This window comes from Aplysia californica, unplaced genomic scaffold, assembly GCF_000002075.1.
Source record: "Aplysia californica isolate F4 #8 unplaced genomic scaffold, AplCal3.0 scaffold00033, whole genome shotgun sequence".
Classification (NCBI taxonomy): Eukaryota; Metazoa; Mollusca; class Gastropoda; order Aplysiida; family Aplysiidae; genus Aplysia; species Aplysia californica.
In genome coordinates this window covers 2,362,063-2,380,599 of record NW_004797303.1, presented here as the reverse complement: position 1 = coordinate 2,380,599, position 18,537 = coordinate 2,362,063, and the positions used below count along the sequence as shown (strand labels likewise).

The following is an 18,537-nucleotide window of genomic DNA, read 5'->3' as shown; positions in this document are numbered from 1 at the left end:
ATATATATGATCATCTTAATTAATCAGATCTTTGTTAAATTAAATCTGTAAGGAACAACAAATAGAGCAATAATAATGTAAAAACATTTTTCACCTCTCCAGTAAAAATAGCAGGTCACAAGGGAGTGACAAACATACAAAAGAAGTAGAGGAAAATGACAATAGTAAGGATCAGGAAAGAAAAAGCAGCAGTTCTGTGTTGTAGATCAGGCTCAATTATGAGCGTGACATGAGTCATCCCATTTATAATTCTACTATGCTTGAACGAGATATGTCCCCCCTTTGGGAATGGCCTAAAGACACTACAGTCAGTGGCACTGCCCCGGGGGGTGATCAATCTCTGCTGGTGGAATGTCAAACTGGGTGAGAATATAGGTGGCCGTCATCAGCAGATTGGAACTTTAAATGAATATTTCCTGGTTGGGTTCAAGTAGGCTTATAATTATCAGGACTAGCTTGTATAATAGTTTATTTTGATAATAATTTATAAGACATAGGATTAGATTTAGGCCTAACTTGTCATTTGGAAGACATCGTGGTAAAATCAGGCTCTCATTAAAATAATGAAATGGAAAAAAATGTCATTTTTTTGCCAGTTTGGCAATTTTTTTCCCCAACTCAACATCATGGCCATTTCAAAACACCTTTCTTTGTGGATTTTACTGAAAAATTAAATGTTGCTTAGGCCTTAAGCCTAAAGGTTCAAAACCATATACAGTCAAACCTGTGTAAAACAGCCATCCATTGTCAAGGAGAAAAGTGGCCGTATAAGACAGGTGGCTGTCTTAAGCAGGACTGATTAAAATGAAGAAAACAAACTATTCCCATCTGAGGCCCCAATCGAAAGTAGCCGCATTGTTGTTGTTTTTGTGTTGTTGTTGGTGGTGGTGGTGGTGGTGGTGGTTTGTATTTTGTTTGTAATTATTTGTTGCTGATTTTGCACAAGGGTGACAATAAAACGAAATGTATCAGACGAGGAAGACCGAGTGCCATGTTAAAACAAACACATGGGGTCGCCACCACTTGCATGTTGACGTCCTTTGTTACTTTGTTACAGACTGGGTAAACAGTGACCACTAATCTCACTTACGATTAGTGTAAGAGTTCTGGGCAGGGCTTATGGGTTATGAGGGATCACACGCTTACCTCACCAGCAGCTGAAAATTAGTAGCTATTGGTGAACAGTGGGAGGGGCTTATGCAACATGATCGGTTGGAGGGACTACCTAACAACAACGACAGGTGATTGAATTATGACGGCTCGCCCACAACGCCAGGGGCCAATGCACAATTTATGACAAAACGTAATGGAGTCACTAATGTGGCCGTCTAAGACAGGTATTTTTTAGTTTAGTTTTAGTCAGAGTTTTACGGCACTTGCAACACAATAAGGTCATATAAGTGCCGAAGATTAGAGGTGTTACAAGAGAGTAACAAACACAAAATAGGAGGAGGAGGAAAGATCAGGACGATAGACGTTTGATAGGAAAGAAGAAGCAAACCACACCAGAGCACCCGCCAACCACCCACTAAGACAGGTATTATTGCTTAGTGTGATAGGGGTTGTGTGTTAAAATATGGTGGCCGCGCCACGTTGGACAGGTGCCCGTTTCACACAGTTAAATTATATAGAAAAAACGCAAGGGAGGAAATGGAAAGTGGCCGTTTGTGCAGGTGGCCGTCTTATAGAGGTGGCCGTCAGGGCAGGTTTGACTGTATTTTCAGTTTTGAAGGCCTCTCCGGTAATATAAAGGTTACCAAACTTTGGCAGCCATTTACTTGCTTATTTTACCTCTGAAACCGGACGACCCCCACCTCCTTCAATCACAAGTCTTTTGACTTCTATTCAAAACAGATCCATATATGGGTATTTTTTTTAACCAAAAGTAAGGCAAATGGACAAGCATTTAAATTATAGCAATAACTCCACATGCACAAAAAATTGACGAGCGCCTGATTCCATAGCGTCATGACACTCGATCTTAACTCTACCCTTCATTTGTAGGCTAGGCTTACCTTGGATTTGAACTTTTGGATAAGATTTAAGATGGGGATTAGGGAATGAGAACAGTGACACTACTGAACCCCTGGGGTCTACAATATAATGTCAAGAGTGGGTCAGATATAGACGAGTCCACTAACACAGACATTTTAGACTGCTGTCCTGGCTAACAAGCCACAAGCTTAGCTGAAAATCAATGTTGACCCCAGGAACGCACACCCCCTGGCAACCAAGAGGTTAAAATATGGACATGCGCTGTTTTAATTTTAGCATAGTTTGTTAAACAGATGAGACTGAGGCGTCATAATTAATAACCAACGTTATTTTTAGTTTACAATAGTATCTCATTTCAGGCTGAAACAACTAAGTAAAGGCAACTAGTCCTCCACACTATTCCCCTGGGGATGGATTCATTGTCATTTGAAACTGAGTGGAGTCAGAATAATGGCAAATAATTTGCATGCATGTCATGTTAATAACTCTGTACAAGTCGAGGCAACAGATGGCTTTATGGTTTTCGCTTAAAATTACTGACATATTGTCAATCATTTTGTATTTCTCTTCTTATTTAAATTTATCATATCGTAACACAAATGTTATGTCTTTCTTTAATTCACAGCATGGTCGTTTAAAAGTAAAATCAACTGCTGAACAGTTGGAGGCAAAACGAAAAGAAAGAGAGAAGAAGCTACAAATTTACAACGCAGCAACGTCCAAGATCTTTGGAAAGGTTTGACAAACAAATTATATTTGTAATCAAGAAAACATCTGAAGCATTTGTCTCTGGGTTGATGTTCCGTGCTTTTGTTTCTCTCAGTCTTTGTAATGCTTTTTACGGTCTTTGTAATGCTGGGGAATGATGCTCATGTAAGAGCTCTGGCCAGGAGAGGTCAAATCTAATGACTGGAGACGTCTAGGTTGATGGTACTGTAGTCAGTGATAATTGTGTAAGAATAAAAAGGTGAGAATGTGGTTTTTAATTAAATTACCCTTTTCAGGGTCCCAAAAATTCTGTTGAGTATAATAGCGGGGGTTTCTACGAGTTGATAATTTTTTGTTTTGATATATATATATAAAATCCTGCTTCAGAAGCGAAAGGGAGAACTTGATGAAGAGTTGCTGACACTGACTGGAGAAGTTCTAGCTGTGAACCCGGATTTCTACTCACTGTGGAACTTCCGCAAAGAAACATTTCTGGAACTACAGAATACAAAGTGAGTGTCAAAACTGCCTGCTTGGTTTGTGTCTGGGGTGGGGGGGGGGGGGGGAGAGGTAGGAGGAGGAGGAGTGGGAAGTGACAGTTTTCACAAATGATTATCTTAGACAGGTGGCCATTAGAGCAGGTTCAGCTGTTTGTAAATTTATCACCCATGTTGTTTTATGTTCTTCTTCATCCTCTGGAGCTACATGACTCATCTCTTGTGGAGCCTCTCTCTTGCTCAACCAAAGTGTGCACGCACTCCTATTTTTAAGTAATACTTTCCTTCCTTGCATCTAATTCTGTCGGCCTGGTTTTGTCTTGGGGTGTTTGTTTGATTTTCTAAGCACTACTTTTAATTTTTCAGAATACAGCAACGTACATTCTAGCACGCACAAAACGAAACACTCGCATAATAAAACAGATTTTCAGCTCCTGTATTTTTTTCTTATACGTGATGCAGGTACATTCTTTGCATTTAAAACATGTGTACATAGCGAAATTAATACATAATGTAAAGATTTCCACATTTCACAGATTGAAAAATTGACTCATTTTCGTTGATGTGTTTTTCAGAGACAAAGATGCCCTCCAGAGTATGTTTCAGTCAGAGCTTCATTTCCTGGAATCCTGTCTGAAAATCAACCCCAAGTCATACGGGACCTGGCACCACCGATGTTTTGTGATGGACACGATGCCCGAGCCAGACTGGGGTCGTGAACTCCAGCTGTGTAATCAGTTCTTGCAGTACGACGAGAGGAATTGTAAGGCTTTTGTGTGTGTGTGTTGGGGGGGAGGGGGGGATATAACATGTGTTTGTGTAAGAGAGAGAGAGAGAGAGAGAGAGAGAGAGAGTGTATGTGAGTGTGTGTTTGAGAGAGAGTGTGTGTGTGTGTGTAAGTGTGAGAGAGTGTGTAAAAGAGAGACAGTGTGTGTGTGTAAGTGAAAGAGAGTGTGTGTAAAAGAGAGAGAGAGAGAGAGAGAGAGAGAGAGAGAGAGTGGGTGTATGTGTGTGTAAGAGAGAGAAGAGAGAGAGGGAGAGAGTGCATGTGTTTGTGTGTAAGTTGTGTGTGTGTGTTGGGGTGGGTGTGGGAGGAATATAATGTGTGTGTGTATGTGTGTGGGAGAGAGAGAGAGAGAGAGAGTGGGTGTGTGTGTAAAAGAGAGTGTGTGTGTGTAAGAGAGAGAGAGAGAGAGAGTGGGAGAGAGAGAGAGAGAGAGAGAGTGGGTGTGTGTGTAAAAGAGAGTGTGTGTGTGTAAGAGAGAGAGAGAGAGAGAGAGAGTATCCGTGTGTGTGTGTGTGTAAGAGAAAAAGAGAGTGTGCATGTATGTGTTGGTAAGTGTAAGAGAGAGAGAGTGTGTGTGTGCCAGAGTGAGAGAGAGAGAGAGATTGTGTGTGTGTTGTGAGAGAGAAAGAGTGTAACAGTTATGTACTTCACTGAGGCATGCAGGAGACTCGAGTTGGACTCCTGAGTGTGAACAAATTTTTATTGAGAATTTTGAATTTGCTTCTGGAATGTTGTATCCATTTTAATCCCGTTTTGCCATAACAGGCAGGATTGGAAGCCCTCCTCCTAAATGATCTAACTTATTTTGATGTGGGTGTAAAAACTCGTGCATTATTAAAAATTCGCCTTTTCATGCTGTGTGAATTATAATATATGTTTTTTTATTACTTCTTCTCTAATCAAAATTACTGGCAGTTATGTTTTCTGTTATTGTAGTTCACTGCTGGGACTATCGCCGCTATGTGGTGAGGAGAGCCAACGTTTCGCCCGAGTCAGAGTTCGAATACTCCATGAGTAAAATCAGCAACAACTTCTCCAACTACTCATCGTGGCATTATCGCAGCAAGCTCCTGCCCATTCTCTTCCCTGATCCTTCCCAGCCCATGGGAGTCAGTGAGAGTGCTCTCCTCAAAGGTCCGTTTTTTCACATGCTTTTTCATGTTTTTTCATATGGGCAGTTGGTGGTTGCTCAAGTGTGGTTTGCTCCTTCTTGCCTATCAAACATCTATCATCCTCATCTCTCCTCCCTCTTTTCTTTGTATTCACTCTCTGGTTACATTTTTGATCTTCTGTACTTATATGATCTAATTATGATGCAAGTGCCATGAAACTTTTATAGGAAACGAGTTGATAAGCAAAGTAAATTTTTTTTTTAAGCAGTCGTAAATCCAAAGTTTATATCTTTCAATTGATAAATTAATGTTCTGTTCCCAATTGATCAGAGAAAGCAATGCTACTGTAAATCTATTTTATCACAAGTCTGTTTTGTATTTGTGAATGAACTCAGCTTTACCCAGTTGTTCAGTGTGCTGAGCTGATATGAAAGCATAAATTTATAGTTTTCTAGTCATAAATAATTTTGGCAATTTTCATTGTATTTTTGTGGGTGGTTGGTGGGTGCTTTGGTGTGGTTTACTCCTTTTCTTTGTATGTTACTCTCTAGTGACACTTCTAATCTTCGGAATTTATATGACCTAATGGTAATGCAAGTGACGTAAAATTATTAATTAAGAAACTAAGATGTTATTTTTGCCATGTGGACTTTCAGAATATGAGCTGGTTCAGAATGGATTCTTCACCGATCCCGATGACCAAAGCAACTGGTTCTATCACCGATGGCTTATGGGCAGAGGTAGGCCGATGCCAACTTTGTCATTGAGAGACGCAGCCTTAGTTATGGAGTAGCCTATTTGTATTGTATATTGACTGCTTAGTGTAAGACTCCACCGTACACCATTTTGAAAAGGGACGTATAGCGGAGACTGTCACTGAGCCGTCGATATGTTTTTGAAAGGATTGTTGTATGATAGATGGGCCAATATGCATGATTTAAATCTTATATTATTGTGAACACCTGGAGCTACCTCAGGAGTAGGCACCATAGAAGTTAATACTATCGTCATTATCATTATTATGATCATATTTTCTCCTACAGCGTCAAGATTAGTTTTTAAGCGAAGTGGATGGTTGATGGACATTTGATATTAAGTTAAAGAAATATGGCAGTTATTACTGTAAGCCTTAACAATATCAAGATTTTAGCTGAAGAATCTTTTAAAAATTTGTCCTGATAGTGGAGTCAGTGCATTCCACTTTTAAAAAATTAAAACTTTTGTCTGTTTAATAATATGATGTCAGGACTGACATGACCAAAAACTACCATAGTTGTGCATAGTTGTCTGCGTGTCAGTGAACATAAATGTAATGAGTAACGTGTGTATTGCTGTGTTTGTGCTGAATCTTTGTTTGTTGATGTTCTGGTATATCCATCCAACATTTCCCTCATGAATGAATGAAGTTTATCTTATATTATCCTATCTCATCCTATCTTATCTTATCTATCTTTTATCATTTCTTATATTTTATCTTCTGTTTTATCTTATCTCTCCTTCTGCCTGTGTGAATATCGGTTTCTTTCTTCAAAACATTTTTTGGGTTGGTTTGGTTTTAAAACTTTAAAAAAAATTTGTTACTTTGGCAGGTGACCAGAAACAGGCCATCAATTTGTTGTTTGTGTCCCGAGCCGAGAAGAGAGTCCTCTTGTCCTTTGCTTTGCCAGTCCAGGTACAAAGCTCTAGTGGCACAGCCTGCTCTTTGAGTTCCAATCCAGAGTGGGGAGGTGGGGGTTGGGGGATTTTTATTGAGTATTTCAGTCTTTTTGCTGGGATTATGTATCCCTTTCAGCCCAGGTTGGCCCTGATAGACAGGGTGGAAAGCCTGTCTCCTAAATGATTTAAATTGTAGAAACACCTACATTACAAAAAACAAAACAGCTTGCTTTTCAAGTCCTGAAATTTTAACTTGTAAATGTTAACAGTAAACACTTTGGAGTCCTATTTTGATATTTCAAATCTAAAGTAAGGGGGGGGGGGGGGGGGGGAGTCCAAAGTAAATTAAAACTTTTTCTTCTTCATCTTCTTCAGTTAATATATTGCTGGACAACTTTTCAAATGTATTGGGCCTAACATTTAAATTTTTTAAAAATATATATATTTTTTAAATATATATATTTTATATTTTTTTTTACAAAATTGCAATTTCATAATCTTTTGTGCCAAGGACACAGCATTGGACTGAACCACGACTTAAATTCCCGAACTGGGGCAGTTTCATGACTACGGGTCCGGTAGCCTAACCACTAGACTTCCTACACTACATCCTCATGTGTTCGTATTTCTTTCAGGTGGGTGCGGAAACGTCCATCGTTGTCGACTGCGATGGCTCGTCCTTGCTAGACGTGGTGTGGCACAACCAGGACAGAGACGACACGTTCTCCACTCTCTGGATATCCTTTTGGCTCTGGTCATTATAAAGCTGTGTAAATACAGACAAAATTGTCTCAGGCGGTCACCCATTGCCGAGGAGAAAACTGGTTATCTAAGACAGGTTACATCTTGAACAGAGGCATTATGTTTTTTAAAAAAAAAGGAAGAGAGAAAGTGGGAAGTGGTCGTTTCACAGGTGTCTTAGATGGCCAGTAGAGCAGGTTAGACTGTGATGTCAGCCTCAGTTATCATGACAAGTCTGGTTGTGGCACTAAGGTGTCAATGTACTCAGTGTCTCACTTCTGTAGCTTGTAGGGGAAAAGGAGAAAAGGGTTGGCCATACTCAGATTCGATCATACATCTCTGGCCAAGACCATTTTATACTTGTAGGTGGTAGAAGTGTAGAAGTTGATTAGTGCTCCATGTGGTAATCTCTGTAAGGATGTTACTCGTGTACTGTAACTTTAACTTTAGAGGTACCTGTAGTTTTCATATCGTAGTGAGCAGGTGGTTGGAGGATGCCACTATTAAGTCCTACTTCTTTTCTGTCCCTCAGTTGTTCCAGTCTGTCCGTCTTTCTTTTTTCCAGAACTATACGAGTCTTATTGTGTTGATGTGCTTTTGTTTACTCACACTCAAACATCAGTGCTCCCCACCAGGCCAGTGCTACTAACTGAAGTGTCTTTAGGCCATTCCTAAAGGCGGACATATCTCGTTCAAGCATAGTAGAATTGTAAATGAGCTGACTCATGTCACGCTCATAACTGTGCCTGATCTACAACAGGGAACTGCTGCTTTTTCTTTCCTGATCCCTTACTGTTGTCATTTTCTTCGACTTCTTTTGTATGTTTGTGGGACCTGCAATTTTGGGGTGCCTTAGTAGTCGAAGCAGACCTTGTGCTGTTGAAGCTAGAGAGTTGGGCAGTCTAAGTCTGATTCCCTGTAAAGACTTCTCTGTTGACACCCACCCCTTGGCGCTCATATGACCTTATGCAGTTGCGAGCGCCGTAAAACCCTCTACTATAAAAAAAAAAGGGGGGGGGGGATATGAACATATTCTTATGCACAGTAGGATTGTAATTGGGCTGATTTATTAGTGTCATGCTCATACTGTGTCAGAACATCATAGGGAGAACTGCTGCTTTTTCTTTCCTCATCTTTACTCTCGTCATTTTTCCTCTACTTCTTTTTTATGTTTGTCACTCTCTTGTGAACTGCTATTTCCAGGGTGCCTTGATAGTCAAAGCAGACTTTGTGCTTTTGAGGGTAGAGAGGTGAGCAGGGCAAGCCTGATTCCCTGTTTAGACTTCTCTTTTTTTTTGGTTTTTGTAAAGTGTTTTACGGCGCTCGCAACTGCATAAGGTCATATGAGCGCGCAGGGCACACCTAATATTTTCAGTTGGTAGGAAATTTTGAATTTTGCCCGGATGGCGGCCGAAGCCTACTCTTATCGATTTTAGACCACCAAGGGATCTTTAATGTGCGCAACTTGCACACGGGCCCTCCGAGATTTTTTGCCCTTGTCCGAGAAGGCTAGGTGTAGATCTTTCCTACCAGAAGATCAGGGGTGTGGCTGAAAGACAGCAGTAAGAAGAAGCGAAGGAGTAGCAATAGAAAGGCTGCAGAAAGAATCAGGAGCCCAGAGGAAGGGGCAAAGGAGGTGAGGGGGTGGGGCAGAAAGAGGAGACGAAAGCAGACGACAGAACATTGCTAGAGAGCAAGAAATGAGGTGAAAGGAGACAAATTTAGAGAAGAATATTTTTCGGTCGCTACCCGGATTCAAACCCGGGACCTTTTGAATGAAAGGCCAACACCTTAACCTCTAGGCCACAAGAGCCCCTTAGACTTCTCTGTTGACATCCACCCCTTGGCGCTCATATGACCTGTAGAACCTTACTAAAACTAAAGCTTCTCTTTACTCAAACTCTAACATAAGCGGAAATAAATGGAAACCAGGAAAATAATTTTGTTAAAACCCTGTATCCCCCCCCCCTTTTTTTAACAATATTGCAGCTGTGTTATTAGTTATGTCCCTAACAATGAATGATAAAAAATGCTGGTGTATTGTCAAGCTTTTGGTCGGTGTGTAGATACATTGTGTACGGTGGTTGGCGGGTGCTCTGGTGTGGTTTGCTCATTCTTCCTTTCAAACATCTATTGTCCTTTCTCTCTTCGTTCTTTTCTTTGTACGAGTTAATGTGTTTACTCTCTTGTAAAACCTCTAATCTTCAGCACTTATATGATGTATTTGTGTTACAAGGGCTGTAAAACTCTCAATAAAACTAAAGAAACGATGTGTGTGCAGGAGAGGTGACTTTGTTTTTTTCCTTAACCACGTCACATCTCTGAGGGTGTCGACTTCCCTGATGCTGGAGCCTGTGCTGTGACTGTCAAGGTCATGAAGAGAGGGTCGGAGACCATGACATCGTCTGTGACCCTGGGAGAAACTGAGGACCATCAAGTGGCTTCACACTGTTCGGACTGCAAGACTAATAGTAGATTTAGGTAATAATAATGATAACAATGCCGATAATTTCTATAGCTCCCACTCCCATGTATATGTTTGTATATGTGTATGTACTTAAGTATGTATGTGCTTATAAATATGCATTTATGTATGTATGTATGAATGTATGTTTGTTAATGTAAACCAAATTGCCCATCTGTGATCAATAAAAATGTTACTTATTTTTAAAAAAATGTTTATACAATACAGCTGTAGGCGGTTTACAGTACCCTCATCTTAACACAAGGTACTTGTGCATGAACTTGCATGCATACAATCTTTAGAATAAGGCTGACAAGTAAGCAAGCATTCATACTATCACAGCACAGCACAAAGACAACGGGTGCTCTGGTGTGGTTTGCTCCTTCTTTCCTATCAAACATATTTTGTCCTTATGTCTCCTCTTTCTTTAACTCTTATTTTACTCTCTAGAAACATCTCTCATCTTTGGCACTTATAATGACCTATTTGTGTTGCAATTGCGGTAAAACTCTTATTAAAACTGAACTAAGTCTGGTGGCTTTTGCCACACTGTGACTTGACTAGGGACATTTTGTCTTTACTTATAATGTCTCCTGTCCAATTTTCTCTTTGTGAATTTTCTGGGGAAGATTTGGTTGAGCATAGAATAGAAAATAGACCCCCAGAACCCAACGCAGTGGGGCCAGCCTTGTAAATGAGGGAGTTGTTTTTAGCTGGTCATTTACCCATGCCCAGCCTGTGGGAACGCGCAGGATGGTCAGGGCATTTCAGGGGAAGTTCATATAAGTTACAAAACAGTTGTATGTTTATCTCCCATGCCACCGGGATTTTAGACCTATAAAAGTATTGTCTAGCATGCACATATGAAATTTTCAGTAAATCGTTTATGTACGAATTTTATTATGTGTGTGATTTAAATACAAAAATATGCATAAAAGGAAAAAAAATTGGTACCTATAAATTTAGTTACTGTGTGCATGGTTTGCTATGTATGTGTTCTGCCATGTACGTGTACTAGATGTATACATTTGGAAAGGTCTTTGAACTTTGGTTTGCATGTAAAGATATCATGGAAAGAAGTGCCACAAAAACATGTCTTTAAAGAAAGAGTGGGGAAGTTTGTCACTGTCAATCTGGGACGGGACCTGGTGGCGATCTAATCACTGACTGTGCTGGGGTTAGATTCTTTAGTAAGAGTTTTATGACACTTGCAACACATTTAAAAGGTCATGTAAGTGCCAAAGATTAGAGGTGGTACTAGAGAGTAACATACAAAGAAAAGAAAGTAGATGTGTTACTAAAGAGAAACTAACAAAAAAAAGGAGGTGGAGAGGTAAGGACGACAGATGGTTGATAGGAAAGGATTTATAAGAAAGAAGGAGCAAACCACTCCAGAGAGCCCACCAATCACCCTCCACTAGGGTTGGGTTGGGACTAAAACAAAATAATAAGATGTGTTGTCCCCCACATATTGCAGTGCGGATGGTTTTGAGGGTGCCACTGGTAGGTCCTACTTCTTTACTTTCCCACTTTTGTTTCTGTCTGTCCGTCTCACTTTTTCCCAGCTTTAAATATATGACTATTGCTGTGTCGATGTGTTTCTCTTTACTCAAACAAACAAACGAAACGTATTGCAGCCAAGAGCTGAGTGCGGTGAAGAGCGAGACCTTGCAGCAGGAGCTGGAGTCTGTGTCGCAGCTCATGGAGATGGAAACGGACAACAAGTGTGAGTAAGATAAGATAAGATAATACTTTATTGTCTCCGAGGGAATTTAATTTTATGTTGGCTGTACTGGACTGTAAAAACACAAGCAGGTATAGTGTATAGTGTTAACATAAAGATTCAATTATATATCACTCTCATTAAAATTTGAGTATGAAAGAAAAGTAAAGCTGACAAAATGTACATAATTTTATCGCATCAGATACATCATTCAACCAGGAATTTAATTACAAGGCATTTAGATTATAAGAGAGAGTAGATGCATGTGTTGTGTTGTGTCCTCAGTGAGTAGATGCGTGTCCCGTGTTCTCAGTTTATGGATGCGTGTCTTGTGTTCTTTGTGAGTAGATGATGCGTGTGTTGTTCTCAGTGAGTAGATGCGTATGCTGTGTTCTCAGTGAGTGGATGTGTGTCCCGTGTTCTCAGTGAGTACAGAGGAAACCTGATATAACAGGGATGGAGAGAGTAGAGAAAATGTCCTGTTATATCCGATCCCTGTTAAATCAGAAATGCAAGGAAAGTAAGCATTTGTGGACTAATATAGCTGTACTTATTCATGGGTAGTTTCCCTTGCCACAAGTACTCACAAACAGGGGTTTTGGCACTAACTTTCTCCTTGCCTCCTTAAACCACATCAGAAGAGCTTGGTCCACAGCATCTGCATCAGGTAGTCTCATCTTCTTTCGATCCAGAGCAAACTTTCCATTGGAGTATGCTGCCACTATCTTCTCTCTATCCTTGATAATGATGTGAATCGACCTTGTGGAATGTCGAACTGACGACAAATCTTTGCAAGTGGAGCTTGCTTTTTGTCAACAGCCTGGATTATTTCGTATTTTTTGTCAATTGAAAGGCATTTTCTCTTGCGCTTGACATCGTTGGCGACACATTACGCGTGCGTGTGGCTAGGTTTCGGGCTAGATCGAGGTCTGCAGCACACGGCAGCCCTCTCTTGCTTCACACGCTGCGTGTGCTTGCAGTGGCATGGCTTGCGTGGGCTTGCTCCACCACTGCGTTACTCTCTCTCTCTCTCTCTCTTTCTCTCTCTCTCTCTCTCTCTCTCTCTCTCTCTCTCTCTCTCTCTCTCTTACTTTTTTACACATTGTTAAGGAGCATTTGTCCCTGCTATAACCGGTTGGGCTCCGATGAGGCCATGTTATTGCCGATAACTTTTAATATATAGAAAGAGAAGGGAAAAAACGGGGATTTTAAAAATCCCTGTTATTACCGGATCCCTGTTATTACCGGGCCTGTTATATATGGTTTCCACTGTAGATGCGTTTGCTGTATTCTCAGTGAATGGATGCGTGTCTTGTGTTCTCAGTGAGTAGATGTGTGTGTTGTGTTGTGTCCTCAGTGAGTAAATGGGTGGGCTGTGTTCTCAGTGAGTAGATGATGTGCGTCCCGTGTTCTCAGTGAGTAGATGCGTGTACTGTGTCCTTTGTGAGTATGTGGTATTGTGTGTGGGTCAAGTAAGTGTTTATGTGTTTGCTGTTAAATGTCTCATTATGTGCATTTTCTGTCTTTTAATTTGTCACTTAAGTTGAGTCGTAATTCTGCCTTGTTCAGCGCTTCAAGTCGGCCAGTAATTAGGCACTATATACTATATATTCCCATTTATTATTATTACTCTTATTTTTATTATTACTATTATTATTATTATTTCTACAGTATAACGCAAATCAAACACAGAAGACCTGAAATCAGGCATCCGCCGAACTGTGCCTGCGGTCCTGTTTTTTGCCCTTCTGTATCTTTGTACGATATCCCTCGAACTACTGAGGCTTGGCCTAACGAATTCGAGCTATCTGTGTTATACTGTTTTATTATTATTATTGTTATTATTATTATTATTATTATTATTATTATTATTATTAATTATTAATGTCTTTATCTTTATGTTATTATTATTTTATTATTATTATTATCATCATCATCATAATTATCATCATCATTATTTATGTCATTATCATTTATTATTATTATTATTATTATTATTATTATTATTATTATTATTATTGTTATTATTATTATCATCATCATCATCTATTACTATTATGACTTATGACAGGGGCGGTGCTGACGGTGGTTCTACTAATGAAGGCTCTGGACCCGGTAAGGCACAAGGAAGACATCAGCAAGCACCTGGACACACTCATAGCTCTCGACTTGAAGCGGGTCAACTACTACAGGGATCTCAGTGAGATTTTCTCTTTTCTACTTCATTAGCATCGATTGGTGGTGGGTTTTTTTTGGGGGGAGGGGATTGTTTTTAAAAATAATTGTAGGCATTTTTACACCCCTATCCACACATTTAAATCATATGGGAGACAGCCTTCTGACTCTGCCTGTCAGGGCCAACCTGGGCTGATAGGGATACAACATCCCAGAAAAAAACCGGAGATACTTTCATTTTTAGCCTCGATCAAAAGAAAAACTGGAACTTTAGAATAAGCAAGTAAATTGGTAATGTTGACAGATAATATTGTGGGTGGTTGGTAGGTACGCTGGTGTGGTTTCCTCCTTCTTTCCTATCCTTATCTCTCCTGTTTCTTTCCTGTGTATGCTACTCTGAAGTTGTAACCCCTCTAATCTTAAGTACGTATATAACCTATTTGTGTTGCCAGTGCTGTAAAGTAGTAAAACCCTTTCTTTCTATCAAGGCGTTGTCTGTCCACTGCAGGATGTTGCCATCGAACAGCGACCTCTGCTCTGTTTTATCAGCTGATCTCTGTGTCCTAGCTCTGCCCGTCTGTCCGTGGGTGTAATCTTGCCACTTTGCTTCTGGTCTTCCTCTTGGTCTTTATCCTGTTCATAAAATTAGAAATTAAAGTAAAACACTTACTAAAACCTAACCTGAAACGATTAATTTCCTCTGCAGAAAGCAAGTTCTGCATCGAGAATGTCATCGAGGGAGAAGATTTTTCCAGACCAGGACGGGCCCTGAAGCTGAGCAGTTCCAACCTGACCAAATTGTACCATCCAGAGTTGCTTCCCCTTGTGGCTGATCTGGACCTGTCGTGTAATAGCCTGCACGAGGTGCGACACTTTGGCTACCTCCAGAGCCTGAAGAGGTTGAATCTTGGCGAGAACCGTCTGCAGACATGTGAAGGTCTCGGGGGTCTGCCTCGGCTAGAGCTTGTCTCATTGAAGAACAATGGTGAGGAGAGGGTGGTTGGTGGGTGCTGTGGTGTGGTTTGCCCTGTCTTTCCTATTAAACATCTATTGTCCTTATCTCTACCTCTTGTTTTCTTTGTTTGTTGCTCTCCAGTAACGCCTCCAATCTTCTGCACTTATACGACCTATTTTTGGGGGGCCGAAAGCTGTGTCCTTGGGAAAAGTACTTTACAGGTATTTTCCTAACCTCACCCAGGTGGGAATAGATACCTAGCTGTAGACAAGGGAAGGTCTTGAAGATTGTTAGTGTTTTCTCATGTGTAATCCTCAGCTTGCACTGTATGCTTAATAGGAAGCTGATAGTGTTTATGAATGTTCTTACTTACAGGGTGTGCTGGGGTAATGATAGTTGTAAAGGGCATAGAACATCTGTTGAGAGTAAATATACGCTATATAAATTTTATTATTATTATTATTATAAGACTCCCTCTTCCAGCACAGAGAAACCATGCAGGTGGTTGGCAAGTGCTCTGATGTGGTTTGCTCCTTCTTTCCTATCAAACATCTATCATCCATCTCTCTACTCCTTCTTTTCTTTGAATGTAACTCTCTAGTAACGCCTCCAATCTTCGGCATTTACATGACCTACTTGTGTTGCAAGTACTGTAAAACTCTTACTAAAAACTACAGTATAACACGGATAGCTCGAATTCGTCGGGACCGGCATCGGTAGCTCAAGGGATCCGTAGCTCGAGGGATACCTTACAAAGATAAAGAAGACGAAAATGCGGGACTGTAGGCGTAGTTAGACGGATGCATGATTTCGAGTCTTCTGTTTTGACCTATCCGTGATATTCAGTGTAAAGTTACCCAAATTCTCACTTTTGCCTTTTGCATCCTTGTTTCAGATATTGGCACGCTGGAAGGGCTACGGCCCCTGCTTCGTTGCCCAGTACTCAAGACTTTGGATGTTTCTGGGAACCCCGTGTGCAGCTCAACAGACTTTGTAGACAGTATTCAGAAAATGCTTCCAAATGTTCATGTGATTTGTAGCTGATCCCCGTCCAAGCGGTCCAAGCATGTGTTATCAGCATCATTCAAGGTCACTGCCTGTCTTGCTGACTAGTGGGATGTTATTAAAAAGTGTGTAAAGGGTTTTATTTACATTTTTAGTGGGCTATATTTGGGTTTTTAAAAATTATATGTGTGTGTGCGTGTGGGGGGAGGGGGATGTATGATTGAGTTTAATGATATGTGAGGCAGCATGGTGGAATCAGGCTCTCATCAAAATGAAGAAACTTGCATTTTTCGGCAGGTTCGTGAATTTTTATCAAATTTTCGTTTTTTGGCTGAACACCTTTCATACACATTAAAGAACTCATTTCTGTGTGGATTTTTCTGAAAAACAATTGAATTCCCCCCAAAAAATGTAAATTTTCAGTTACCATGGACTCTTAATGTTAGGAAATAACGAATTTTTGGTGGCCATTTTCTCACTAATTTTACCTCTAAAAACAGGTGACCCCCACCTCCTTTATTTGCAAATATCTCGACTTGTATTCAAGATAAATGGATATTTTTTTCATACAAATAAAGACAAGTGAACAAGCTTTAAGATGATACCAATAACTCTACATGCCTCAAAATTGACGAGAGCCTGATTCAACCACGCTGCCTCATATAAATGTAATGTACATTACAGTTTGGTATGGTAAGTTATTATTGTCTTTTATGTTTCGATGTGCCACCTTTCCCAACCACCGGTCATCTTTCACAACCTTGTGCAATTTGGTTTTCTGCTTGTCTATGAGGAAAGATGTTCCTTTCAAACCGCTGAATTACCCCTCAGGGCGGTGCTACTGACTGAAGTGTCTTTAGGCCATTCCCAAAGGGTGACATTAATATGTTCTTATGCTCAGTAGAATTGTTAATGGGCTGATTCACCAATGTCATGCTCATAACTGTGCCTGAACTGCAACGGGAACTGCTGCTTTTTCTTTCCTAATCCTTAATATCATCGTTTTTCCTCTACTTCTCCTGTATGTTTGTCACACTCTTGCGACCCGCTATTTCCAGGGTGCCTTGATAGTCAAAGCAGACTTTGTGCTGTTGAAGCTAAAGAGGTGAGCAGACTAAGCCTGATTCCCTGTACTGTAAGGAATTCTCTCTTGACATCCATCTTTTGGTGCTCTTATGACCTTATGCAGTTGCGAGCGCCGTAAAACCTCTACTAAAACTAAACTTTAAAAAAGAGCTGAATCCCTCCTCTACTGCTGTATTGACGTAGTACCCTGTACGCCCTGGACTTGCAGTATACTCACATCCTGACATGTCGCGGACACCATGGAAGTTGCTGGGTGCTCCGTTAGCTCAGCTGGTATCTCGCTGGATGACAGAGCGGACAGCTTGGGTCAGATTCTGTTTTAAAAAGGTGTGTTTGAGTTTGGTAAGAGTTTTACGGTGCTCACAGCTGCGTCTTATGAGCACACGGAACTTGAACATGTACCGGTTTTTATCATGGACACATCTTTGCTACTAGTTCTTCAACGCAGTGAGTGTGAGTGTAATAGATCAGCTGCCTTCTTTTTTTATGAGTTAAGGAGTATGTGAATACGCTTAGAACAAATGCATAGTATATTGGTCTGATGGAATGCAAGATGCGTCTTTTTTGTACATTTGTGGGAGAGGGGAGAAAGCCATGTATCGAATGAGTTTATGGAAGTTGAGCTTGTACTGAGAAATTTCATATGTGCTAAAATGAAAGAACAAACTTTTTTCATTTCCTATTACACTTTACAAGATGAGGATTCTGTTCCTTTCATATTCGCTGATGCAAGTTGTTGTTAAATGTGAATGAGATTTGATCTGTTATATTGTTTGCTCGCCTTTTGTTTGAGGTGGGACCCGGAAGTTTGGAGGTTCTATACTGACGAGCAAAAGAAAGTGGGCACCCTCTGTTCTGTGCATTATCTCCCTTCTTTGCTGTTGTAATGCCGTATTGCCAATGGATTTTGAAAGGCTTGCCATTTTCTCAATAAGTGCAGATAAAAAGACTAAGAAAAACGATCAAAACCACACCTTTTATTAGAAATTAATAACACCTATTCGAATGTTCAAAATCCCAGAATTATTAACAGGTGTATCTCCCACCAGCATTGATGACTACAGTGCATCTCTGCTTCATGGATTGCATAAGTCGTTGGATAAATTGCTGGGGAATATTATTCCAAGCATCAATAAGTGATTGCTGCAGTTGTGGGATTGTCATTGGGGGTGGCCAAAGTGTGCGAATTTCCTTTTCCATCTTGTTCCAGAGGTGCTGTATGGATTCCCATACCATAATGCTACGTTTGTCAGCAACAGCACTGATACACTGAGGTAAATAACGTTCATGACGTCTCCGGCAGACTTTCTGCCTTCCATCGCGGTGATCCAAAAGAAATCTGGACTCGTCAGAAAACATCACTCTGTTCCACTGGCGGTTTAGCCATCGCCGATGCAGACGTGTCAAGTTGAGTCTGGCATAACGGTGTCTTTGGAGGAGACGAGTGCGTCGAGCTGGGTGTCGGGCAACGATTCAGTGGGCTTTCACACGTCGACAAACGGTGAAGCGGCTGATTGGTTTATGCCCAGCCCAATCTCTGACAGTTTTAGAAGCTGTTTGAAACCAATCCTGCAAGTCTGGAACTCTGATCCGATTGTCTTCAACCACAGTAGAGACACGAGGACGACCAGAC

The 18,537-nt window shown here is 40.6% G+C and overlaps 1 protein-coding gene across 3 annotated transcripts in view; it reads left to right on the top strand.

Annotated features, from left to right (window-relative positions):
- LOC101845069 (geranylgeranyl transferase type-2 subunit alpha) overlaps window positions 1–16,031 on the top strand; it is a 68,607-nt gene extending 52,576 nt beyond the window's left edge. For all 3 annotated transcript variants that reach the window (XM_005091636.2, XM_035973826.1, XM_005091639.3), the window contains 12 exons: window positions 2,621–2,731; window positions 3,091–3,215; window positions 3,776–3,963; window positions 4,924–5,121; window positions 5,756–5,839; window positions 6,689–6,771; window positions 7,391–7,492; window positions 9,814–9,977; window positions 11,598–11,686; window positions 13,755–13,883; window positions 14,565–14,843; window positions 15,709–16,031. In XM_005091636.2, the coding sequence (XP_005091693.1) occupies window positions 2,621–2,731; window positions 3,091–3,215; window positions 3,776–3,963; window positions 4,924–5,121; window positions 5,756–5,839; window positions 6,689–6,771; window positions 7,391–7,492; window positions 9,814–9,977; window positions 11,598–11,686; window positions 13,755–13,883; window positions 14,565–14,843; window positions 15,709–15,857 (1,701 nt within the window). In that variant the 3' untranslated portion in view covers window positions 15,858–16,031. The remainder of the gene's footprint in view (window positions 1–2,620; window positions 2,732–3,090; window positions 3,216–3,775; window positions 3,964–4,923; window positions 5,122–5,755; window positions 5,840–6,688; window positions 6,772–7,390; window positions 7,493–9,813; window positions 9,978–11,597; window positions 11,687–13,754; window positions 13,884–14,564; window positions 14,844–15,708) is intronic.
- The last annotated feature ends 2,506 nt before the right edge of the window (window positions 16,032–18,537 follow it).